This window comes from Rhincodon typus, chromosome 18 (assembly GCF_021869965.1).
Source record: "Rhincodon typus isolate 14 chromosome 18, sRhiTyp1.1, whole genome shotgun sequence".
In the NCBI taxonomy this organism is placed as follows: domain Eukaryota; kingdom Metazoa; phylum Chordata; class Chondrichthyes; order Orectolobiformes; family Rhincodontidae; genus Rhincodon; species Rhincodon typus.
Genome location: NC_063349.1, coordinates 34333217 through 34359808, shown reverse-complemented (window position 1 = coordinate 34359808; position 26592 = coordinate 34333217). Strand labels below are relative to the sequence as shown.

At 39.9% G+C, this 26592-nt stretch overlaps 1 protein-coding gene across 4 annotated transcripts in view; it reads left to right on the top strand.

The window, feature by feature from the left end:
* The first annotated feature begins 20106 nt into the window (after positions 1-20106).
* Positions 20107-26592, top strand: part of tspan12 (tetraspanin 12) — a 42964-nt gene continuing 36478 nt past the window's right edge. The window contains exons 1-3 of one of the 4 annotated variants that reach the window (XM_048608080.1): positions 20107-20172; positions 22665-22787; positions 24312-24394. In XM_048608080.1, coding sequence (XP_048464037.1) covers positions 22722-22787; positions 24312-24394 — 149 coding nt within the window. In that variant the 5' untranslated portion in view covers positions 20107-20172; positions 22665-22721. Of the gene's footprint in view, positions 20400-22209; positions 22308-22664; positions 22788-24311; positions 24395-26592 lie in introns of those variants that run through there. The other 3 variants (XM_048608081.1, XM_020529906.2, XM_048608079.1) reach the window with 3 other exon arrangements.

The following is a 26592-nucleotide window of genomic DNA, read 5'->3' as shown; positions in this document are numbered from 1 at the left end:
CATATTTCATATTTCTTAAGAAGATATTAAACATTCTAACTGGAATATGCTTTTCACTGACTGAAGATGGGTCATAATCAAGTCAAAACAACTTGTTTTTGCTCTGCACAGTTGATACTAGACGTGTATTTTCAGCACTTTCTGCTTTAATTTCACATTTCCAGCAAGTTCAGTATTTTGCTTTTATATTGTTTAGCCATTTCAATGTGCATTTATTTTTTAACATACTTCGAAAGTATTTCATTTTGTCTTTATAGTGTGGGATTTAATCTCTCCTGAGATTGTGCAGCTTTATAAATGCAAATTATTTTCTTTCTTTTCCTTTTTTCTCAATAATTTACTTGTGTTTCCTTTACCTTAATATGTTCCAACTTAGATGTTTATTGTACCTTAAGGTTTTTGTGAAGATTTGTAGCTTGGGTTGTGGGCGAGGTAGTTGACTTGCTAGCCGAGCTGGCTGGTTATAGTTCAGATGTTTCATCACCACGCTAGGTAACATCATCAGCGCAGCCTCCAATGAAGCGATGTTGTTCTACTCCGCTTGGTATTTATATGGTCCGGTCTGTTGAGGTGTTCTGTGTCATTTTCAGTTCAGAACTGGAAATGACACAAACACGTCAACAGACTGGATCATATAAATACTAAGCGGGGTAGAACAACATCACTTCTTCGGAAGCTGCACTGATGATGTTACCTAGCATGGTGATGAAACGTCTGAACTATAACCAGCCAGCTTGGTGAGCAAGTTTATTGTTCCTTTTCAATATTAAATGTGCAAATTATTCAAAAGTACCTTTTTTGTCTTCATTGTGTTGTATTTAAGCTGTATAATGTGATACAGAAGAATTGTAAATAAACATTTTTCTTCTAATGCTTTGGCTTGGAAATATTTTTCAATGAATAAGAACAGAAAATGTGAAAAAACACACAGCAGGTCAGGCAGCATGCGTGGAGTGAACGACTTTAATATTCATTAAGTTGAACTGACAATGGCAGACTCAGCCCTGTTCACTCTGTAAAGTCCTCCTTAACAATTTCAGGGACTAGTTCCAAAATTTGGAGAACTGTCTTATATACTAATCAAGCAGCATGATTATATTTATGGAATCGTATGCAGTGCCCCAGAGAACACCATCTCTGGGTATGTGGGTATGTCCTATCCCACCGCTAGGATAGTCCAAGCAGAGGTGGCAGTACAGTAGTAAACCGTTGGGAACAAATTGCACTGGGAATCCTCAACCCCATTTTGTTCCATTGTAACAGGCTAAACAGACAAGCAAACCTTTTGCAGATTACCACTCAACATCAGGTTCAACACCACTTGGAGGAAGCACTGAGAGTGACAGGGGTGCAGAATGTACTCTGGGTAGGGGATTTCTGTGTCCATCACTGACAGCCAAATTGAATAACTCCATATTATCTCAAGAAATGGCTGGAGGTTCTGAATATCACAAAGGCTATTGACCCTGATGCATTCTGGCAATAGTCCTGAAGATGTATGCTCCAGAACTTGGCACACCTCCAGCCAAGCTTTTCCAGTAAAGCTACAATTATTGCATCTACCTGACAGGTGGAAGATTACCCAGTTATGTCCTCTACACAAAAGGCAAGACAACTTCAACCTAGCCAATTATTTCCCCATCAGCATACTTGTGATCATCAGTAAAGTGATGGGGGGTGTCAGAAATGGTGCTATCAAGCAGCACTGGCTTAGCAACAAGCTGTTCACCATTGCTCAGTTTGAATTTTGCCAGGGCCACTCAGCTTTTAACCTTAATAATATAGCCTTGTTTCAAACATGGGCAAAGGAGCTGAATTCCAGAGATGAGGTGAAAGTGACTGTTCTTGATATCAATACTGAATTTGGCCAAGTGTGGCATCAAGGAACCTGAGCAAAACTAGAGTCGATGCGAATTAGGGAAAACTCTGCTGGTTGGAGTCATGTCTAGCACAAAGGAAGATGGTTGTAGGAGGTTGGTCATCTCAACTTCAGGACATCTCTTCAAGAGTTTGTCAGTGTAGTATCCTTGGCCCATACATCTCCAGCTGCTTCATCAGTCACCTTCCCTCCATCAGTTCAAAAGTTATTCGATGATTACACAGTGGTCAGTACTATTTGTGACTTCTCAAGGACTGATGCTGTCATGTTCAAATGCAGCAGAACCTGGACAAGGTTCAGGTTTGAGCTGACAAGTGGCATTTAACATTTCTGCTTCACAAATGCCAGGCAATGGCTATGTTGAACAAGAGAAAAACAAACTATCTCCCCTTCACATTTAGTTGCATTGCCATTACCGTTACCACTACCAACATCCTGAGGTTTACTATTGACCAGAAACTGAATTATGCTGGCCATATAACTACAGTAGCTATAAGAGCAGTGAGGATCCAGGAAGCATGTAGTGAGTAAATCACCTACTTATTCGCCAAAACCTGTCCACCATTTACAAAGTACAAGTTAGGAGTCTGATGAAATACTCCGTACTTGCCTGAATGAATGCAGCTTTCAGGACAAAGCAGCCCACTTGATTGGCACCCATCCACAACTGTCCACTTCCCCAGTAGCAGCAGTGTTCACCATCTAAAAGATACTTTTCAGAAATTCAAGGTTCCTTAAATAGCACCTTCCGAGTTGAACAACACACCTGCAAGTTCCATTCCAAGCCACTCACCGTCCTGAATTTGGAAATGCCTCACCATTCCTTCAGTGTCACTGATCGTAAATGCAGTAAGCAATCCTCTACTCATGTTGAAATATTACCACCAGCTTCCAGACCTATTTTGCCTGTTGAACAACAGATATTTTCTTGTGCTAATTAGGACAGTTTCAAGCAACAAAATAGTATTTAAAAGCTCAACTTCTGTGGGCAAATAATCACTATCAATATGAATGTGAAATTATATTTGATAACATTGCTTATTGCCAGCTTGACATTATGTTTAGTGCTGCTGCTGATATATTCTGTAGTTCGAAACACAAGTGGAAGAATTGAATCAACATGTAATAAATAAAGCAGTGGTGTGAATTTTCTTCATGGTTTTACAATTATGTCTACTTCCATTAATCTATTTTTTTCAAATATCAAACTGGAAGCAGAAATAATCCATCCAAACAAGTAAATGAGATTATCTCTTGTATAAAAAATGTGTTTTAAACAATTATCTTCCTGTGATATCAAAATAGTGTTACATCAGGGAAAACCAACAGTTTTTTTCCAATAAAACAACAACAGAAATTGCCAGAAAAGCTCAGCAGATCTGACAGCATGTGGAGAGAAATCAGAGTTAACTTTTCGAGTGACCTTTCCTCAGAACTCTTTGATTATGTACATGAATTTAAATAGAGTTACCCATTCAGCATTTAATGCAGAAAGTAAGTCACAATTGTGGCTAAGTAGAGCAGTTGATTGATGGAGAATGTAGAGGAGAGGGACCAGGCTAAGTGGCACACATTCTAAGGAGAGAGAAGTGACTTCACAGTCAAACAAGGATTGCAGAAAATTGATCCAGAATTGGCCTGGGCATGGAGAAGCCAGATCCAGATTTGGCCTGAAAATATACACAAACTTCACTTTTCTTTTTGTGGTTGATCTTCATATTTCACTGTTTCATTCAGAATAAGTAAATGACTCATCATATAATATTGTTCCCATAGTTGCATCTGCTCATTCAAAATTGCCACTAAAAACAAACACAAAACTTGTCAGAAATGTGAATATTAATATTGTTCTTGTTTTTGGTTAATTTAGCCTATGTGGGCTAAGTTTCAAGCTGACTGCTATCAACTGCGAAAGCACCAATGTTGACATGCACTCTTCATTTTCTGCTGTTCAGGAAAAGCAAAGCGCTTTTCCTCAAGACACTAAAATTAAAAGATAGTGTTAAAACATTGCTGCTGTTATAAATAGTTGTTACACAGAAAGAACAAGTGTATGGTAATTCAATGGCTCATGATATTGCTTGTTTAACAAATTAAGTTAGCTGTTTATTTGAATGCTTTTACGTGCTTTTTGTTGACAACAGATGTCAGATTAGTTTTATCGACCAGAAAACTAATTTAGGCTTGTAAAATTTGTTCCTCAGAATCTCCAGAGATTTCAACAGATGTCATCGTAAATGAAGATAGAATTTACTAATTTCTTGCAAGTTTTCAGGGATAACATTCTTAGCAATTCATTTACATCCTAAATTTGCATTTGTTTCAATAACTATGTTATCATGCCTAGTAGTTTAGGCTTTTTGATATGATTTCAGGTTGAATGAGACTATCCCGAAGTAGCCACTTAACATCAGGCCTCGTAAGCGGGATAGCTTGAGGTTGACACATGCCGCAATTGGGAATAACACTGCATGCTGGAATTTGCATGATGTTCTTGTTAGACTTTCTGTCCTTTGATGGAATGAAAATCTGACTGATTTACTAATTGGATATAATTCCATGTACTTACAAAAACAGTGATATTAGATGAATGTGTAATACAGTAGCCAGAGGTAGTCCTCAAGGAAATAATTTATCTTTTATAAACTTCAGAGCTTTTCTGAATATTGACAGTTCCATCACAATATCTTTAAAATTTCCTCACAAAATCCTGGAGTAGTAGTTGTGACTAGATTGACGTAAGTGAGTTTGCTGTTAACGTAGAAACCTGAGGTAAGACATGATCCCCAAATCTATACCAATGTTTATGAATGAAAATAAATTACGTCGGGACCCGATTTACGAATATCTGATTTACAATCGTTCGTATTTATAAACGTAATCCCACACAAAGGTGTAATTTTAAAGATCTGACATTCAAATGTTCCCTGTACTTATGAACTGCAATTTTATGTTGTCCCGCATTGTGTTCCGAGATGCATACAAATCGACTTGCAAACGGACTCCAGAACGGAACCGGTTTGCAAACAGGGGACTGCCAGTTTGTACATCTACATAGATAGGATCAGAGAATCATGGAATCCCTAAAGGGTGAAAGCAGGCCTTTCGGCCCATCGAGTCCACACCGACCCTCCGAAGAGCATCCCACCCATACTCACTCCCTGTCCTTTTCCCTCCATTTCCTACCCTAGACACAGAGAGCAATTTGGCATAGCTATTCCACCCAACTTGCACATGTTTGGACTGTGGGAGGAAACCGGAGCACATCTAGAATCTTTTTCTAGAGAAGGCGAAAGAAGTTATTGGAAGACTAAAAAAAAGGCTTTTTTTTAATTCTTCATGGCATGCGGGCAACTTCTTTTTCCCGATTGTTAATTGTCCTTGAATTGAGTGGTTTTCTTGTCTACTTCTGAGAACAGTTAAGACTCAACCATATTACAGAGGTTCTGGACTCATATATAAACCAGACCAAGTAAGGATGATAGATTTCACTTCTTGAGGAATATCATGAATTCAGATGGGTTTTTATATCAATCAGTAGTTTCATGATCACCATCACTGATACTTTCAACTGGCTATCAATTCCCAGTTTTTATTAATTGCATTTAAATTCCACCAGCTGGAATACCAGATGATTAGCCATGACCTTTGGATTACCATTATGCCACTATCTTTCCTCTGAATAGTAAAAATGTACTTAAGGAAAAACTAGTCAAGCATATGAGGGAAAAAGGGATAGTGTGTTACTGTAATACATTTAGATAAGGAAAGATGGAAGAATGCTTGAGTGACGCATAAACAGTAGTAGGTCTACCAGGATGTTGCCTGTTATGGGGGATTTTAGCTATGAAGAAAGGTTAGATAGACTGTGTTTGTTTTCACTGGAACACAGGAGGTTGATGGGTGACCTAATAGAAGTTTATAAGATTGTGAATGGCATGAATAGAGTGGAAAGTATGAGGCTTTTTTCCCAGGGTGGAGGGGTTAATTACTAGGGAACACAGATTCAGGGTGTGAGGGGGAATGTTTAAAAGAGATGTGCCAGGTACGTTTTTCACACAAAGTGTGGTGAGTGCCTGGAATGTGTTGGCACAGGAGGTGGTGGAAGCAGACATAATAGCAGCATGCAAGAAGCATCTGGATGAATACATGAATGGGAAGAAAATAGAGGGATATGGATCCTGTAAGTAAAGACAGTTTTAGTATGGAAGGGCAAAATGTGGCAGTGCAAGCTTGGAGGGCCGAAGGTCCTGTTGCTGTACTGTTCTTTGTAGTATAGTTGACATGCAGCGTAGCCAGACAAGATCTTTGCAGCTTTTTGACAGCAGTTTGCAAAAATATTTCAAATGGCACATTACCAACTGAAGTAGATCCTACATGAAACCATTCCTATGGTGCAGAACTCTGTTTCAGGTGATTTTGGTGGCTGAATGAAGGTCAAAGAGAGACTGTAGGGGTGGGTTTTTAATGTGCTAAAAGAAAGGTTATAATAGAGCTGCAGAAGTACAATGGGTAACCATATGGAACAATCAGATTTAGTACTGAAAAGTAAAAGTGCCAACTCCTCTTCAAGAGAATAAATACATCTACATGGCGAAGATTTGGGTTTTACAATAGACCTAATAGGACTGTATGATAAGATAAGCTCCCAATACGTGTAGGAAGCTGAAGTGTTGATTTAAGACTCCATAGTATTTTCTATGAACATGTCTGCTGCATTGTATCTCTGTGTGCTGTTGCACTTAACTATCTCAATTGTTTGATATGCTGGGACTGAGGACAATAGCCTTGATCATCAAGAAACCATCCTTCCAACTTTTCTTTTAATCAGCCGATGAACTAGGAATTGTCTAAAGATGAGGGCATCATGACTTGCTGATAAGTGAACAGTGATTTGCATGGCCACCAGAATCAACTTAGATTTAAGTTTTGTATGTTGTTGGGGAGATGCCCCTTTAAGAGAAATGGTCAAGTGACATGCAAGGTCGGAGCTGGGAGTCTAGTACTGGCAGTGGAGATGTGAGCATCTGAAATAAAGTGCTGCTATTCCGAATTTTACCTGTGCCTTCCTTGTGTATAATTCCTGGTTCCCAACGAGTTACAAACTCAACAGCTGTGGATGAGTGTGAACCCAACCTATGAACCATATATGTACGCTGTGTTTTTTGTCTACAGAACATCTTCCCGTCTACGGAAATTGCAGAGCGGAATTAAGGATGTAACGTCGAGGAAAATGGTTGCGGGAGGACTTGAGCTGTGTCCGGTGTCCGTAAAGAAGGTTCTCTCTGGGGAGTGGGTCGAGAGCGGCGGTTGAAGAAGAGTAGCCACCTGGGAGCTACCAAATTTGTTGCGCAGAGCAATCATGAGGGGACTCAGGCTATGGGTGATGCCAGGGAGCAATGGTACGCTAGCATGGTAAGTGAGGGAGCAGCTGATGCAGGAGGGGACTTAGGCTGTGAACAGTTACCAGACTTGAGTGGCATGAAAACTAAATGGTGGGTCATTTTAGAGCAATGGGACCATTAAATGAAGATCAGAAAATTGGACTTTATACAAGTAACAATTCAATTCATTCTTAAAGGCGAACAAAATGGCTGAGAACATCATAGTACTAATTTTCTTAAGTACCATCGAGAGCAAGACCGTTGCAATTCTAAGGTGTTTGATACAACCAGAGAAACACGTGGAGAAGACATTTCAAGACATATGTGAAGTATTAGTAAACTATTTTGTATCCAAGCTGCTGATGGTCATAGAATGGTTCCATTTTTACAAACAGGCACATGGCCACCTCAAAGAGGCTAGCGGAACATTGTGAATTCAGGTGGTTTCTCCAAGATACCCTGCGGGACCATTTGGATTATGGTCTCTGACATGAAGCCATCCAACGGAAGATACTAGCAAGGAAAGACCTGGATTTCAAAACAGCTTATGAAACTGTTACCTCGATGGAGTTGGCTGCCAGTGAAGTAACCCAAAAGTTGGCTGACGATGCCTGGGTACACCAAGTACTGGAAACTTGGCAGACTGTGATACCAAGCACTGAATGCTGCTGATGTAGCAAGAGTGGCCACAAGGAGTCAACATGTTGGATTTGAGAAGCCTAGTGCTGCAGGTGTAAGGAAGTGAATCATATTGCCTGAAATTAGTGGGTAGAACTCAACCAGAAAGGAAATCTAAAGGAGACAAGTCAGAGGGCAAGGCATAAGGTACATGCTACCAGCCAGGGAGTAGACAGGGAGTCAGCCAAGTCTGCGGGAGAAGCCGAAGGCCCAGATCTAGTGGAGTTCCGGTTAAACCTGTTGTCGGTATAGGGTGAAGCTGATTGTTTCTGGGTTCTTCCCAAAATAGGAGGGAAAATCATAAAAATAGAAGTGGATATGGATGCAGCAGTGTCCCTGATTCCTCAATCAATACACAGAGATAAGTTAAAAGCACTATCATTGAAGCCAGCAAAGATTGCACTACAGACTTAAATGGAATAAGTGGTGCCACTAAAGGGTTAAGCACTGGTGAAAGTACAGTTAAGGGACCAGTGTTTGGAACTGTCACTTTACATGTAAAAGGCGAATACCCGGCATTATTTAGACAATCTTGATTACAAAATTTAAGGTTGAAATAGGGGACGGTTGATAGGTTGCAAGAGATGCTGGAAAGTACATCGATATCTTCAAAGGAACCCTGGGGGAAACAAAAGTTGTTGAAATTCAATTAGAATTGAAGCCATAGGCTCGTCCTAGGAGTCTGAAGGCATATCCGGTACCATGTGGAGGTAGAACTGGAACAGCTGGTGAATCTGGGAGCATTGGAAGCAGTAACCACTAGTGAATGGGCTACTCCAATCATTTTGGTCTTAAAAACAGATGGCATGGTGAAGATTGGTGACTTTAAGGTCGCAGTCAACTCAGCCCTGATTGTGGATCAATACCACTTTCCACTCATTGAAGACCTATTCAGTGGACTGGCAAGGGAAAAGAAATTTTGAAAAATGGATCTGTCGCAGGCCTATCTACAGATGGGTGTCACAAAGGTGTCCCAGCTGCTGCAGACAATGGTGACACATGGGATGTTTTAGCTACAAGCGACTTTCTTTAGGCATCATATCGGTGCTGGCTCTGTTCCAGAGGGCCATGGATCAAATAGTAAGTGGATTGCCAGGAGTCCAGTGTTATCTGAATGATATTTTGATTACTGGATCCTCCGAAGAGGAGCATTGGAAAAATCTATAGGGGACCTTAAAAAGATTGCAGGAGCACAACATGGAAGTAAAAATGGTGAAATTCAAGTTTTTTTAAAGATCCCATGGAGTACCTGAGCTATGTAATCGATGGCAATGGACTACCCAAGGCACCCAAAAAAGATGGAGACCATCATGGAGGCCCCTAGAGCAGAGAGTGTGTCTTAACTGAGATCATTCTTCGGACTTATCAGTTGTTATAGCAAGTTCAACTCATGTCTGGCTACAGTGTTAAAGGCCCTGCATTGGTTGCTGGGAAAAGGCCGGCCGCGGAAATGGACCCCAGACTGTAATGTGGCTTACTGGAAGGTGAAGCAACCCTTCAAAAGGTCCGAAGTGTTAATGCATTTTGACCTAAAGTTGCCACTGGAGTTAATGTGGCGCTATACCTAATGGGGTTGATGCTGTACTGTCACAAATCTCACCGAATGGAGAGGAAAGGCACATTATATTTGCATCGAGGTTGCTAATAAAGATGGAGGAGAATTATCCTCAAGTTGATAAAAAAGGATTGAGCATCATGTTCGGTGTAAAAAGAAATTTACCCAGCGTGACTGGAGACCAGTGTCCAGCCGTGTACCACAAGGATCAGTACTGGCACCCTTGTTTTTTATATACATAAATGATATAGCTGAAAACGTGGGTGGGATTGTTAATAAAGTTTGCAGATGATTCCAAGATAGGTAGGGTGGTTAATAGTGAGGAAGATGGTTGTAGGTTACAGGGAGATGTAGATGGGTTGGTCAGATGGACAGAGCAGTATGAGGTGATGCACTTTTGAAGAAGGAATAAGATGAGGGAGTATTTAATGAATGCCAGGATGCTCAGAGGACAGAGGGATCTTGGGTAATTATTCATAGATCCCTGAAGTCAGCAGAGCACAAGAATAAGATAGTTCAGAAAACATTTGGGTCACTTGCTTTCATCAGTTGTGGCATAGAGTATATTAGCAAGGAGGGAATGTTGGAGTTGTATGGAACATTGGTTAGGCTGCAGCTGGAGTACTGTTTGCAGTTCTGGTTACTCCACTATGGGAAGGATATGATAGCACTAGAGGGGGTACAGAAGAGTTCCACCAGGATGTTGCCTTGGATAGGCTTGGATTGTGTACTTTAGAGCAGAGAAGCCCGAAGGGTGACCCGCTTGAGGTATGTAAGACTATGAGGGGTACGGACAGGGTGAGTAGGGAATAGCTTTTCCCCTTGGGTAAGGGATCAATCACAAGGGGCATAGTTTTCGGGTAAGGGGCAGGAGATTCAAAGAGGAATTAACAAAAATCTTTTTCACTCAGAGGGTGGTGGGAATCTGGAATGTACCGCCCGGGAAGGTAGTGGAGGCCAGAAACCTTACAACCTTTAAAAAATATTTGGTTGAACACTTGAAATATAATATACAAGGGTATGGCACAAATGCAGGAAATTGGGATTTGTGTGCCTTTATTGGTAGTTATTGTTGGTGCAGACTTGATAGGCCAAAGGGCCTTTTCTGTGCTGTATAACTCTATGACTCTACTTACTTTACGACAGGCACTTTGTGCTTCAGACTAACCACAGAAGCCTGGGAAATTACACGAGAACAGCTTCCAGACATGAGGAGACAGTTGTCTGGAAATTGCCATCCTCCTGAGAGATTGATCATGTCAATGTTGTGTACAGAACGTCTTGCATAGCAGGAGTGGTTGTTTTCCATGTTCTTGTAACTATGCCTGTGCAACCTTTCTATCGTTGTATATGTGTTGATTAATGGTGCTTGTTTAAAGTCAAGGGGGAGGAGTGTTATATATGTAGTTAGGGTGCTGTCCCTTTAAGAGAGCTGGTAAGGTAACTCACAAGGGCAGAGCAGGAGGCTCAGTCTAGTACCAGCTGTGGAGGTCCGAGCATCTAAAATAAACAGTTTCTGTTCGCAGTCTTACCTGTGCCTTCCTTGTGCATAATTCTTGTTTCCCAGTGAATTACAAGCTGAACAAATTTGAGGCATATTCAGTCACTGCAATGCTTTTGAAGCAGAACCTTCAAGCATAGTTTTCGTCAGACATTTTCAGGCAGTTGTGTCAGTGGCTTTAATAATGAATTACCTCTGGCTCATACAAATTGGCCACATGTTCCTTTTAACAGTCCTTCCTTCTCACAAGAACAGAGAAAGGCAAAAAAAAGTCTCCTTTGTGATCTCGTATCTGGAGATCATATTGGAATATCAATAAAAGTTTCTAGTAAAACGTACCTGGTCAAAAGCATCCAAAAACAAAGGAAGTGGCAAAGAAAGCTGACATGGAATTGTCATAAGCTCAGAATTAAAGTCTACTTTCAGAAATGCTCCAAATAAGTTAACACTGGTTTTCTCGGTCCAGCATGTAACTGAATCTGATTCTATGTTTTACATGGAAAATTGCACAATGCAATTCTGCAAACAAAACCTCAGGAGCCCGATTACTTTCTCATTAAATTAAGGTCTCTAACCATTTTAGCTCACAGTACTTTAGACCAAAGTAGAAGCTTTCCAGAAGCTGATGCACAGAATGGATGAACGTTCTGATATTCTTCTCCACATTTCTCAGCTTGGATAATGGCAGCATTATCCTATGTTATGTACGATTGGGTATCGTACTCCGTCGGTGTCATACTGTTTCTCTGTTTCTTCTGTAATGACTTCACCTTAATTATTTAAGCAATTGCAAGAACAGTAAATCTATTTCCAGAACCCATTGCTTCCAAATGTATCTGCCTTTAAGCACTGCCATAACTCAATCTTCTCAGTGTTCTGAAACCCAGATTCCAGTACTCCATCTTTCTGTCAGGGCTCTGGACTTCATCACCTGAACTCTCTCCCATTGAAAAGCCAAATGGGTGTCAGAGCTGAGTCTTACGTTATTTTTGGCTGTCAATTTTAGCGAGTTTCAAAGGGGTTTTTCTCTGCAAGGCCTCACAAGATAATTTGCTGCATCTTCCAAGCCCTGCCTCATTAACAAAGTCCACTGTTGTCTTGTATACTCCCCCTAGTGGCTCATACTGGTGATCAACACCAATAGCCTGTCTTCCATAGCCTATCATGCTCCAAATGTCAAAGAGCATAACCCCCATTTACATTGACGTTCCCCTGTCATCCATCCTTGTGCTCACCTCAATACATGCCTCTGCTTTCTCTCTCCAAGCTTGGAGCTCCATCCCCTTTTGCCAATGAGCTCTTTCCCTTTTTCTATAGGGACCTCCCCCCACCCCCCACCCTCACCCCCCACCTTGTTGCTTCCCTACTGCGCAACACATAGACTCTCAGGCTTGTATACGCTTCTGTTCTCTAATTGACTTCAATGGACAACATATAAACGTGTCTGACCAGACCCCTGATCACTGTCTTGCAGATCGCTGACTGACAATTTTTGATTATCTGTTTGCGATAGCCCTAAAGAACTGACTGTAGCACATTCCCTAGACTGTAGTCTTGGCCAAGTGGATAACCAACTGTGTTCAATCTCTTGGACTATGTGCAGATTGTGTTTATGCCTGATGTTACCAAGATTCCTTGACTGGAGTGAGTACTGCCCGGTGGATACTTTCAGACATGGCTATTTTGTTGAATAAACATGCAATGGCACACACAGTTGGTGTGCGATCGACAACTGACTGTGTTATATAGTAAATATGTCCCTCTCCACATGATCTGATCCACACTGACAAGCTTGACAAGTGACCTATCTGTATGTCTGCGTAAAAGAGCTCATCAATATGTTAGAGCTGATAGCCTTTTGGCTTTACCTGAAGCACGAATACTCTAACAGGCATTGAGGTAGGTACACAGTGAATAAGAGAGCAAGTGAGGTGCCTGAGATGCAGCCTGGTCCAATACATGAGCTGGGTGCATGTGCCTACATGTAACCTGTCCTTTCAGCAGCCTTTCTGAAATAACTCCACAGAGGCCAGTATCCCATCACTAAGTCATCCTTGATTTAGGCATGAACAGTCCTTGACTTTAATACTGCCTTGTTAGAGTCAGTTCTCAGAGCGTCAGTATCTCTGACACTTCCCTTTTTATCTGTCAGTCAGGGCTCTCTTATTGGACCAGATTAACAGCCCCAATCAGGGAACTCTATAAGATCCAGCTGGGTAACGTCATTACCGTCACTACACTTTGAACTGTTGCCACTGCACCCTGAAATGCAGGTCTCGCCTCTCTGCAAGTGGATTGGAAAGCTGCCATGAAGATTATAAGAGGTTGGAAATGATAGGATGCAGTGAATTATTCCCAAAATTAAGAAATGTTTCTTTTGACATCTTGTATGATTCTACCAGATTTCACTGCCATAGCCCATGTTTTTCAGGCTCCTATAAGTTTCTGCTGTTAGTCGTTATGGGTGCTTAGATAGAAGAAAGGCCAAAACCTGGATGTGCATAAGTGACTACATATGTTACAGTGAAAGCCAGACGAGTTGTCTGATGTCCCAGATACTTAACAGGCAGCTCTCACAAATTCATGCCTTCAAATTTATTCAGACTAACTTTGGGCACTTAACAGGGTGGTCTCTGATTGATTACATTTTCCAAGGTATCGAGGTTAACATTGCAAAAATTCTATGCAGCCTTTAGTACACATTCATAATATTTCCTGTGCCTACTTTTCTAATAGTGTACCCTGCAGTCACAAAAGTTCTTGTGCATTACATTTGATTTGTACACCATTGATGAAGGTGGAAATGGCACAGTCTGTGGGATATTGAATATAAATCTCCCTTGCATAGATTCATAGCTCTTGAATGCCTCAAGCAGAACCAAAGCAAATCAAACATTGAACAGAGTCAGAGTGAGAATTCAATCTTGTTTGACACTGTTATAAAATGTGATTGCATGCAACCTTGGTCCATCAGTGAGATAAAAACATCTGAACTTTAGAGGAATCTCCCACAGTGGATTACAATTCACAAAATAAAATGTCATTCTGAAGCCTACAAATGCCACATAAATGTTCTGCTACTTCTTTCTACACTGTCCTTTATTTGAAAAGCTGTGAAAATCATGTTAGATGATTTTCAACCAGCAAAATAAAAACTATTTTTAACTGAAGTTAAATGGAAATACTCTTTATTTTTACTTTTGTATAAATATTTAAACATACAAATATATTGTTCTAACAACTACATGTTAGTTGTTTGTCAATGAAATGTTTAGTTTTGAAGCTGATCTTCCAATACCCTTTATAATTGTTAACACGACCAAAAATAAATGAACAAATTAGTTATCAGATTCTTTTATGTGAAATCTTGCTAGCTAGTACAGAAACAATAATATGTTTGAACATTGTAGCTTTTCTGAAATGTTTGATGAAACAACATGTAAATATCAGTCTTGCTTTATTTAATGATTGGTCATTTTATAGACAACCAGATATTTTTCCTTGATGATGCAGTAGGCTGTAAATGCTTTTATTTAATTAAACATGGCGAGCTGAATCATACCTGAAATTGTCCAAGTGTCATTTTTGGTGACTATCATAGAGGGTTTCTCTCTGCAAATCCTAATGAGTTTTTTTTTGTGCTGCTTTCCCAAACTGCCTCATTTACTACCCACTCACCCAGTGGGTGATTAATATTTAACTCTTTTGGGTTTCTTTTCAAAGCAAAAGATACAATTAAAGAAGATCAAGTGCTCCTTCTATCAGCCTTATGGCTCAATACAGCCTTATTCCTTGGATCCTACTGCAGTATTAAAATTTAGAAACAGGTAACATGTTACAGGTGTGACCCAAATGATGCAAATACAAATCTTTACTGTTCATTGAATTCATCTTAAGTGAAGGTAACCTATCAATTAAAAAACAAAAAAAAAATCAATGAACATGTTCAATATTGGGTTCAAGGTGAAAATCGTTGCTCAATAAGTGACCACAAATTACACAGCTTGCAAAACCCTGTGAATTTTCACAACCAAAAAATGATCTGATGAAAGATAGACAGTATGATAAATTGAATACAAATGTGTTGCCTGTATTTCTCTGAAGATTTTCTGTAATTAAACAAATCACACTGAAAACACAACATTGTTTGCAATTTTATTACAGCAACTTAGTTTTTGCCAAGAATCCACAAATTGATGAGCTTATTAGTAATGGAATTTGGTAAAATCCAGTAGATTAGAAATGGTACCAAAGTTGTAGTCACAATGCATAATGTATGCCACATTTGTATCTAGCCCAGTGCAAATTTTGTCAGATCGATCAGCTCAGCTGGAGGATACCAAGGGTTAAAGTTCATCAAAACATAAATTTGGTGCAGGGGTTGCAGCTCACAATCTGCCACAGCTGTTCCCATTGAGGCAAGTATTATGCAATATTTATATTACCCACTCATACGAATGACTTCGGTAAATAGCCTGGTAACACTGCCTGGCTACACACTTAAAAAAGACTCTAACAACTCACAATGTGTTCCAATTAGCCTCCAGTTCTTAAAGTCAGTCTTGCCCTGCGAAAGATAGCTGTATTGAATTAAAGAAGTATTTTTTTCACTGTCAGTGTTGTAATTGGAGGGAAAGGAAATGGAAGACTATGGCAGAGAGAGGGCCTACAGTTCACAAATGTATCTCTGCAGGTTTTAGTTGTTTAGTATAGAAATGTAATACCGTACCACTATAACTCCTGGCTCCCTGGAGTCAAATGACTTTTGCAAAGAGACACTGACTGGGGCATCCATCTTGCACACAATATCAATAAAATCCCAGTACAGGCAACATGGTATTGGTTTGAATGCATCACATGGTGTCAGAAGTGGAGCTCAGACTGAGTGTTGAGGAGCTATAGCTAAAAGAGAGAAACAAAAATATTCAGAGCTGTAAAAGCCGCAAAAAGCACATGAATGATACTGAAAAGGAACAATAGATGCTAGCCACAGCTGAAACACTGTGTGAGTCACATGCCATGACTTTTCTTTCTTTTCCCAGGCCTGGTTGAAATAAAAGCTGATATGAAATAGAGCTGGCAGTTTTTCCACTTGCAATGGCAAAATTAGGAGACTGTGACAGACCTAACAATGTAGATCAGCTACAGGTAGCTCTAATCATCACTTAGGGAGAGACTCTTTTAAACCCTAAATCAGTCTGAAGAGCAGAAAAGAAAAACAGGCTGCAGAAATTTTGAATGCACTGAAGACACACTTTGAACCCTAAGTGAATGTAATATATGTATGAAACATGCTAAATTTTAGGGTTCTAGGTGAAAATCATTGATCAATACCTAATTGCATTAACACAGCTTGAAAAACCCTTGTTTCACCTGGAAAGTGTGTTTAGGTCTTGTACAGTAATGATGGAGGAAGTCAATAGGTAATTGTGACACTTGCTGCAATTGTATGGGAAGGTGCCTTGTGGGAGTGAGCATTTATTTGGAGTGGACCAGGGTGCCACTGTGAAATACTGACTGTGAAGGTGAGGGGAAAATGTATTTGGTGGTGGCATCCTTCTGGAGATGTTGGAAATGGTGGAGGACGATCTTTTGATTGCAGTGATAAGTGGGGTGGAAAGTGAGGACAAGAGAACTTTATCATTCCGGGAAAGAGAGGAAGGAATGAGAATAGTAGTTCAGAAGATGGGTTGCAGGAAGGCCCTATCAATCACTGTGGGTTGAACTGTTCAGATGAGGAGGAAAGAGGTCATGTCAGAGACAGCATGGTGCAAGGTGGCATCATCAGAAAACATGCACTGGAGACAAAGAAACTGGAGAATGAAGTGGAATCCCTGCACAAAGTAGAGTGTGAGAAAGTGTAGTTGAAGTAATTGTGAGAGTCAGTGATCTTGTAATGGGTATTGGTGGACAGCCTGTTCCCAGAAATGGAAACACAAAACTCATCTTGTAGAGTAGTTTATTTGACTTGTGCAAAGCACTTGATGGTTAGATTCAATGTCTTTGCTAGGCTGATGATTTCTAGACCATGAAAGCTGCTGTTTCTTATTGCATCTGGAAGATTTCATCCTCCGTCACAGCATCCTCTTATTCCTTCATAAAGAGTGCTGCATTCACAAGTAAACAATGTACAGCTGTTTACCTTGCTTACATGTCACGCCATGATGGTACACTGTAAACAGAATAACATGCTCTGCAGATGTTCTGGAATGGGTAGCTGCATCTAGAGGAAAATTCTTTGAGATCAAAGGCCAGGAATCCCACATCAAATATTTCACCTCCTGACTTCCTCAAAACCCAATCCACCATCTACAAGGCACAAGTCAGGAGTGTGATGGAGTACTCCCCACTTGACTGGATTAGTGCAGCTCTAACAACACTCAAGAAGCTTGACACCACCCAGAACAAAGCAGCCCACTTGTTTTGCACCACATCCACAAACATTCACTCCCTCCCACACCGATGCAGTAGTGTGCGCTGTTTAAAAGATGCACTCAGAAATTCACCAAGGTTCATTAGACAGCACCTTCTACACTGACAGCCGCTAACATCTAGAAGGACAATGGCAGCAGATACATGGGAACACCACCACTTTCAAGTTTCCCTCCAAGACACACACCATCCTGACTTGGAGGAAATATGGTTCCTTCATGGTCATTAGGTCAAAATCCTGGAAATCCATCTGTAATGGCATTGTGGGTCTACCTACAACATATGGACTGCAGTAGTTCAAGAAAGCAGCTTAGACTGAATTTTCAGTAAATTCAGTGAATTTTCAGCTGAAGTAATGGAAACAGGAATCCTGAAATAATTGATGAAACATGTGCATGCCATTACAGTGAAGCCACAGCTCTTCTTGCGATCTTCTAAATGAACTAAGATGATTTTCTTCATCTCAAGATCAGAAGGATATCTGTATGCTAGATGGTGGTTGGTTAGCTCAGCTGGTTAGAGTGTGGTGCTAATAATGCTATGGTTGTGGGTCCAATCCCCATACTAAACTGGTTTGTACATTTCCAGCTGAGTTTTATGCCAAATGGACTTGAATTGTAGTGATTGCAGATTGAATAGGTGTGATTGTAACATTAAATATTTGGGGTAGCACAGTAGCTCAGTGGTTAGCACTGCTGCCTCGTAGTACCAGGGACCTGGGTTCAATTCCACCCTCAGGTGACTGTGTAGAGTCTGCATGGGTGTTCTCTGGGTGCTCTGGTTTCCTCCCACAATCCAAAGATGTGCAGGCTCAGTGGATTGGCTATGCTAAATTGCCCATTGTGTTCAGGGATGTGTAGATTAGGGGGATGGGTCTGGGTGGGATGCTCTGAGTGTCAGTGTGGGCTTGTTGGGCCAAAGGGCCTGTTTCCACACTGTAGGGATTCTATGATAGCTGGCACATTTATTTGGTATGCTAGATGTTACTCATTGTTCTTAATATCATGAATAGTTTTTAAAAATCTACATTTCTTTTGTTTGAGTATGCAGCTTTGTTATCAATTTGTACTTTCCATTGTGCTTAAGATTGTATCAAATGCATGGGGAGCATGCCTTACAGTACAAGCCACTCATTGAGACATGGATGAAGGTGTCATCATTTTTATTTCCATTACATTTGTTCAACAGATATGCACATAGAAATGAGTGCTTCTGCAATTTATACTGAATTTTCCAGTTTTTAATCTGACAAATAATTCACAAATAACTATGGGAAGTAGCCTGACTGGCTTGTTATGCTTTCAAGAAAAGTCAGAGATTTTCAGTGAATCTTTTAAGCCAATGTTTGCAGGATATGTGTTTTAGTCTTAGGTTTGGGTAAAGACACAAGATTGAAGACAAACCTTGAACCAGAGATTAAGCGAAGAAAAAAAAGCGTCATATAGAGCTAGAGAGGCAAAATGAGGAATAGTGAAAAATAGTGAAAATCTAAACCTTAAGTAAATATGTGATGAGTGGTTCTGAAGAGGAACTTTGCACCTTTAATAATGTTAACAAAAATCTCCCCAACCACAGAAAACAACCACTGGTGAAAGAACTATTACTTTTACTTAGGGAATTTATCTGCCTTCTAACTGGTAAATACATGTGAAACAAATCCTAGATAATCACCCTGTGTTGGACTGGTTTGTTTCCTTTTACCAGGATTTGTATAATCTAGTAATATAAGTAACGATAGGAACATTCCTACTTATAAGGTAATTACCTATTTGTTTATACGCTGGGAAAATTAAAAGGGAGAGGAGAAATGACTGATCTATATACTTTTTGATACCAATCAAAACATTTTAATTTTAAAAACCAAAAGAAAAGAAGCACAAAGAGACCGGGAACAACAAACCACTAATAATATATTAAAATATACATATTCTTAGTTATTTCCGAGTCATTTGCAGTGAAACAAATTCCAAAGACCTTGCGGCAAAACTATTGCATTGTGGATCATAATATCATATTGAATTATTTAAACCTTGTAAAGCGTTTAACCACTTTTAAACCTATCTTTGTCTATGCGCACATTCAAATGAAAACAAGTCCAAATGATTATGGATATAAGTACATTATTATCAATACTTTTATTTGTGCATTAATATCGAGTGTGCCCGTAAAACGTTAAGAATGATAAAATGCTATCTCCTCATCACCATCCCATTACACTTCCCACACCCCAAATACTGTTTCTTGTCGATCGAGGGAAGGATTCTGTGCTGCAGGTTGCATGTGGGAAAACTTTGTTTTATAGTTAGGAATTCCTACTCTTCGTTATGCTTTCTGGGGCATGTCCCGCCGTGGGCCCGGCCAACATTTATTATCCATTCCTAATACTGACGGGACTATGAAAATGAAATTCAGGAGTTCAACGATTATTACTTTGAGATGTGGTCATTTTTCTGAAAGGATCAAGGTGCATTGAAGGATTTTTTTTTTGTGTCAAATGGCGAGGTGGCTTGGTTGGAGACCTGTACTGTATAAGCAGAACCTCGCTCTCCGTGCTGCGGGTCCAACAGTGCATCAATGATAAGAGTCTGTAGGACTGTAAGACCTGGGGACAGCCTTCTGGTTCTGGGAGATGTAGAGCTGAGGACGTGGCGCATGCGCAGCGTGTGGGTCCACCCTTTCTGTCAAAGTGGTTGGGTAGTGAGCTGAGATTGTGTGGAGGGACGCGGGGACCGCACTGGGACCGGTATTTACTCAGAAAGCAAAGTGTGCAAGTAGCAGGAGCTTCGCTGTTGATAGAAACGTTGCTGGGAGTTTCCGGACCCAATGTAAAATCGCGCTGCAAACTCGCTGCTCAGGCCGGGGAGACTCGCGCTCTTACATTCACTTTTCACTTTAGTTCGAACTGCGAGCTTTTTTGTACAAATTTTCACGTTTTGTTTTGCAACATTAGCGTTTGGATTAAAATAGTTGGTGAGTGTGGCGCTCTGAGTTTGTGTCTTCGGCAATGTGTACCAGTGACAATGTGAATGTGTACCTTTGGTAGGAGTACGTTTGTACCTATGGTAATGTGAGTTTGTAACTTTCACACTGTTGGTTTGTAGCTCTGGCATTTTAAATTTATCTTTGGCACTGTGGGTTTGTACCAGTAACAATGACAGTTTGTGTCTGTGGCTTTGCGAGTTGTACCTGCCTTTGACACAGTTGATCCCACTATCGTCCTCCTTGGTGTTGTTCCACAGCTGGGTGTAACTGCTGCATTGACCTTATTCCATTCTTACTTATCTAATTGAGGACAGAAAATCTCTTTCTTTCAATTACCTCGGGTGTCCCCCAAGAATCTATGCTTGGACCCTCTTCTTCTCATCTGGCAGCATCATCTGAAAACACATTCAGTTCCACGTGTTGCTGACCACTTTCGGTTTCACCAGCTGCCCTGATCGACCACTGTCTCCAAATTATCAAGCTGCTTATCTGGCATCCAATACTGGATGAGCACTTCCTCCAGTTAAGTATTGGTAGCCTGAAGCAAGTGATATTTGGTCCCAGTACAAACTCTACTTTGGTCTCCGTCAGTCTCCCTCCCGGGCAAACTGGTCATAACCTCTGTGTGGTATTTCACCCCGAGGTAAGCTTTCAATCTTCTCATCCACACCACCTTCCCACCTCAATGACGTTCCATCACTCCCTCTCCCCTCAATTGTTGCTGAAGTCTGCATGCATGTCTTCGTTATCTCCAGACTTGAAAATTATACAAAAGAAAACAAAATCAGGGCTGGGCTCTCACATTCTTTGTCAGAATTTTGTGATTATCCGAGACTCTGCTGCCCATATTCTCGCTTGCGACAAATGCTGTTTAGTAATCACTCTATGTGCTCACTGGCCTTTGGTTAAGTTACTGCTCAATTTTCATGTTCTCACCCTTGTTTTCAAATCCCCCCATGACCGACGCTTTCTTACCTGTGCAGCGTCCTCGAGCCCTACAATCCTCCCAGATGTCTGTGTCCCACTAATTGTGATCTTTTGAGCATCCTAAATTTTAATTCTTCCACATTGGTTTTCCTGACTTTAGCTGCCGAGACTCTAAACTCTGAAATTCCTTCTCTAATCTTCTAAGACTCTCTATCTCACTTCTCTTTTTGGAGATACCCCTTAAAATTTCCCTCATTTGACCAAACTTATGGCCATCCACCATATTTTCTCCTTGTGTGTTTGGTGCCTTTTTTTTGTTTCTGTTCCCCAGAAACGTTTTGGGCCATTTCATTCTGTTAAGGGATTTAATACTGATTATTGTTGCAGTATTCTGAGATTGTATCTTTGGCACTGTGAGTGCGCCTGTGACACGGAACATACATGTGGCACTGTGAGACTTAATGCCCCAGGTACAGAGTTTGAGATGAGTCTTATTGAGCGACACAGAGTTTGCCAAAGAGTTTCAGTTTGTACCTATGGCACTGAGTGCACTTGTGACACTGTGGAAATACGCGTGGGACTCTAAATGTTTGTAACCGTGGCACTGAGTTTGTACCTGTGGTATTGCTTAATAATACAACGGTGCAGATATTGTGATGTTTTCTGGTTTCTGAATCCTGACGGAGAGTTGGGTCGCAAGGCATAGACTTGGTCAATAAGTAACGCGCCGTACGGGTGAACGTTTGCTAAGATTATCCATTACCAAATATCCCAGGTTACGGGTTAATCACCCTGTCGAGATTTATTAAGTAATTCAATGTATCGACCAACTGCAACGTGATTTTTTTTTTAACTCTCTTTGGAAAGTCAGCAGAGAATTTTAGACATTTGGAGAGCGCAGTGAGTGATACAACGGATTAGAATGCGCTGCAGAGTTAAAACGCTGGAGGTCAAGACTGGAATAAATTGGTCAGTTCTCAAAAGTTGACAGTTTATTAGTGTGCGTATAAACTTAACCTGTAAGTCAAGATGAACGTATATTTTAATTCTAATCCAAATTTTGAAGAGCCGCGAAGTTTATTTTAATTCAGAGTGAGCCTAAAGGACGAATAACGTTTTTATTTATAACTCACGGTACATAAATACCAATTCCATCTATTTACAGTGTTGCCGCTTTTATATTTGCAAATCGGAGAATTTATATATTACTGGGTCGTTGAACAATGATATGCTTTAGAATTTAATTTTTAGACCAAAATAGTGAGCGGTTGTTCTGTGTGATCGCCCATTCCATTTTGTGACATTTTACTTCTGACTCTTTTCAAGGGGAATGGTCTATTTGTGAAACATAATGATGGGGTCAACCCTCGAACTTCTTACAGAATGGCCAGAGAAGATTCTGTGAAATGTCTTCGCTGCTCCCTTTATGCTTTAAATTTTCTTTTCTGGGTGAGTATGGAGCAAAACCAGACTCCTTTACTATTGCTCATAACTAGCGGCCAGCAGTTACCAGGTAGCGCTCTAAACTGTCATTTATGAGAAATTGACGAAGTGTTAGTAAGATTGCAACACTGCTGCTACAATCTTTTTTCACCAATATTGAACTAATTGATTTTTGCTTGAACTTTGGATGTCCCTGAGGAAAATATTTGTTTCTGTTAGTTTTAGTGACCTGTTGATAGCTATCTCATGAATGTGTGTGGGCAGAATACTTGTTATTTACATTATGGTTAATTTTTGTGGTGCCCTGATACCATTAGTCAATAATTCTTAATAGCATTGTGTGTAATTTGGAATGAATAAAACGCTATATACCTTTGTAAATTAGTTCTCATATTTGTGCAACTTTACATGATGCATCAAGAGGTCCTATTATAATAATGAGCCTTCAATTCACTCAATTTGATTGGAGAAGGTATATTTCCAAAGGATATTAAACAATTTTATCAAGACAATATTTTCTAATTTGATATAGATCCTCAAGATTCTGGTTCAAAAAATAAAATAATTTTGGTATTAGTTTTCACAATGTATTTGAACTGCCCCCTAATCTGCATCACAGTGTAAAAATTTACAGATATGATTTTACACTTTTTACAGATCATGAACGAATTTGTTAGTCATCTACAGTTTTCACAGATTGAAAATTTTTAGGGCTTCCTAATGTACTCTAAAATTCAGTTATTTTATTATTAGGCGAATTCTACATCTTTAATCAGCAATGTTAGCAAAGATATTTATAACAAAACTGAATACAATTTAACACTAAGCAAAGCTGCATCGATATGGGTAAAAAGAAGTTGAAATTTATCTTAAACATCTCTTTTTTCCCCTTTTGCACAACCAGATATAAACAAGTTCAAGGCCCGCAACAGGAGCATAAAAGTCAAGACTGACACTGCAGTGCTGCACTGTCAGAGGTGCTAATTGTCATATGTGGCATTAATCTGACAGCTATCTCCCCCCTCCCCTCCCCAAAGTGGACATAAAAAAACCCTATGATATTATTTTGAGCAATATGGGCAGTTTTCTGTCATGTCCTGGCCAATATTAGTCCTCAAACAACATCACAAAACAGATTGTCTGGTTATTATCATTTTCCTGTTTGAGAGAATGTGCCATGCACAAATTCTAATATTGAAAAATCTTGCAAGTCTTTATTTTCATAATAGCTTTGCCCATAACCAAAGCTAAGCCTTGTGAAATAATATAACACAATTTTCAACAGGCTAATTTTTATAACTTGAAATTGAACTATTTCTTGATGTTACAATGAAATACAGTCCCCAGTTTTTAAAGAAAAGGTCTGACTATAGTAACGTATCTGTGTCTGCATTTTGGAGCATAGAAATATCCTGTGGTTAAAAGCCGATGAGCGGTAAAATGGAAAACCTGTTCAGCAAAAGGAAATTGCTGTGCCGTTTCAAATATTTGCCTACAGAATAGTAAATAAAAGACATGCATATTTTACAGCTGATGTCAGTGTGTGTTCTGGGTGTGTCTGCGTGGATGAGAGATTACCTGAATAATGTACTTGTGTTAACAACAGAGACCAGGTATGTATAAGCTAAATAAATTAATAAGTTTTATTAATGGAGTTACTTATTTGGTTTGTCAAACATGAATTGTAACTACATATTTACAGTGTAGCAGTTGCCATCCAGAAACAACATCTGAAAAGATCAGATTCTGTGGGTTTCCTCCGGGTGCTCCGGTTTCCTCCCACAGTCCAAAGATGTGCAGGCTAGGTGGGTTGGCCATGCTAAATTGCCCATAGTGTTCAGGAATGTGTAGATTAGGTGGGTTCTAGGGGGATGGGTCTGGGTGCAACGTTCTGAGGGTCAGTGTGGATTTGTTGGCCCAAAGGGCTGTTTCCACACTGTAGGCATTCTATGATCTATGATCTGCATTCCATCTAATGCATGTCAATGATTTTATTTCATTATCATCTGATATTTAAAATCAAAACTCCCAAACTGGAATTTTATGATAATTTGAGTAGAGTTCCTTGTCTTCATTTACTTCCCTTGCCTTTTTTATCACAAGTTGACCAACTTTACAAGCAATTAAACCTCTTTAAACATCAAATTGCTTTTAATTACTAAGGTGAATATTAGGTACCTGTTTCAAGCAACTTTTTTATTAACAGTATTGATCCTTTTGGGGTGCAGTTCAAAAATATAAAATGTTCATAATTAAGTTTTATGGCTTGATTCATGGCAACTGATGAAATCCAATACTTGACTCTGATCATTTTAAACTCTTTCAACTTGGCTTCAAACATGACAATATTTAGTGCTAAAATGGAATAAATGTCAAAGTTGATACAGGCTTGTGGCTTATTTTGCATTAAAAAGAAGCTTACACATCTCAGGAAATGATTTTCATATTTTAGGAGAGCTAATTTTTTTATTCATTCATAGGATGTGGGTGATGCTGGCTGTGCCTCCTTTCATGCTCATCCCTAGTTACTGTTGTGAAGATGTTGACAACAGTCCCTTTGCTGTAGGTAGACCCACAATGCTGTTAGGAAAGTCCCAGATTTTGACCCAACGACACCAGAGGAACGGCAACATGTTTTCAAGTCTGGATGATGAGTGACTTAGAGGAGAACTCGCAGGTGGTAGTGTTCCAAAGTATCTTCTGCCTTTGTCCTCCTAAATGGTGGTAGTTGAGGGTTTGGAAAGTGCTTTCAAAGAAGCCTTGGTGAATTTCTGCAAAGCAGAATTCCATGATGGTGATGTTATTAAATTTAAAAAGGCAATGGTTAGATTCTCTCTTGTTGGAGGTCAGTATTTCCTGGCATTTGTGTTGTGTGAATGTTACTTGCCACTTATCAGCCCAAACCTGGATATTGTCCAGGTATTACTGCATTTGGGTACAGACTGATTCAGTTTCAGAGGGGTCATGAATGATGTTGAATATTATACAATCATCAGTGAACATCCCTTCTTCTGATGTTAAGATGGAGGGAAGGTCATTGATGAAGCATCGCTGAAGATGGTTGAGGTGTAAGAGGATCTTGTATAGTGATTCCCTGGAACTGAGATGATAGATACCTCTCCGCCCCCACAACCCCAACGTTTTCCTTTGTGGCAGATGTGATTTGAATCAGTGGAGAGTTTTCCTCCAGATTCTCATTAACTCTAGTTTTGTGAGGATTCCTTGATGCCACTCTCAATCAAATGTGGTCTGATGTCAAGGGAAGTTACTCTTACCTAACCTCTAGAATTCTGTTCTCCCTGTGTTTGAATTAAGACTGAAACCAGGTCAAGAGCTGATTGGCTCTCGTGGAACCCAAACTGACCACCATTCTGCAGGTTATTGCTAAGCAGGTGTTCATTGATAGCACCTGCTGCTGACACCTTCATCACTTTGCTGGATGATCGAGAATACGCTGATGGGGCAGTAACTGGCCGAATAGGACTTGTCCTCCTTTTTATGTACAGTATGTACTTGGGCAATTTGCCACATTGTCTGGTGGATGCCAGTACTGTAGCTGTTGAACTGTGTGTTTCTGAATAGCAAATTATTTTTTAATGTTAATATTCAAGAAGTTCTGATTTGTGCCAAGAGCTCAGCATCAAATAGTCGTAAATTATCTCCAATTACATTCGTGGTAGAAGTAGGATACTATTCACAGCTTGCATCCAATACGTCAGATGTGCTTTGATAACTTTACAAACGTATTTTTTTTTTGCAAATGGCTGTGAAATTCATCTTCTAAATTATAACTGCCAACTTGATTCATGGT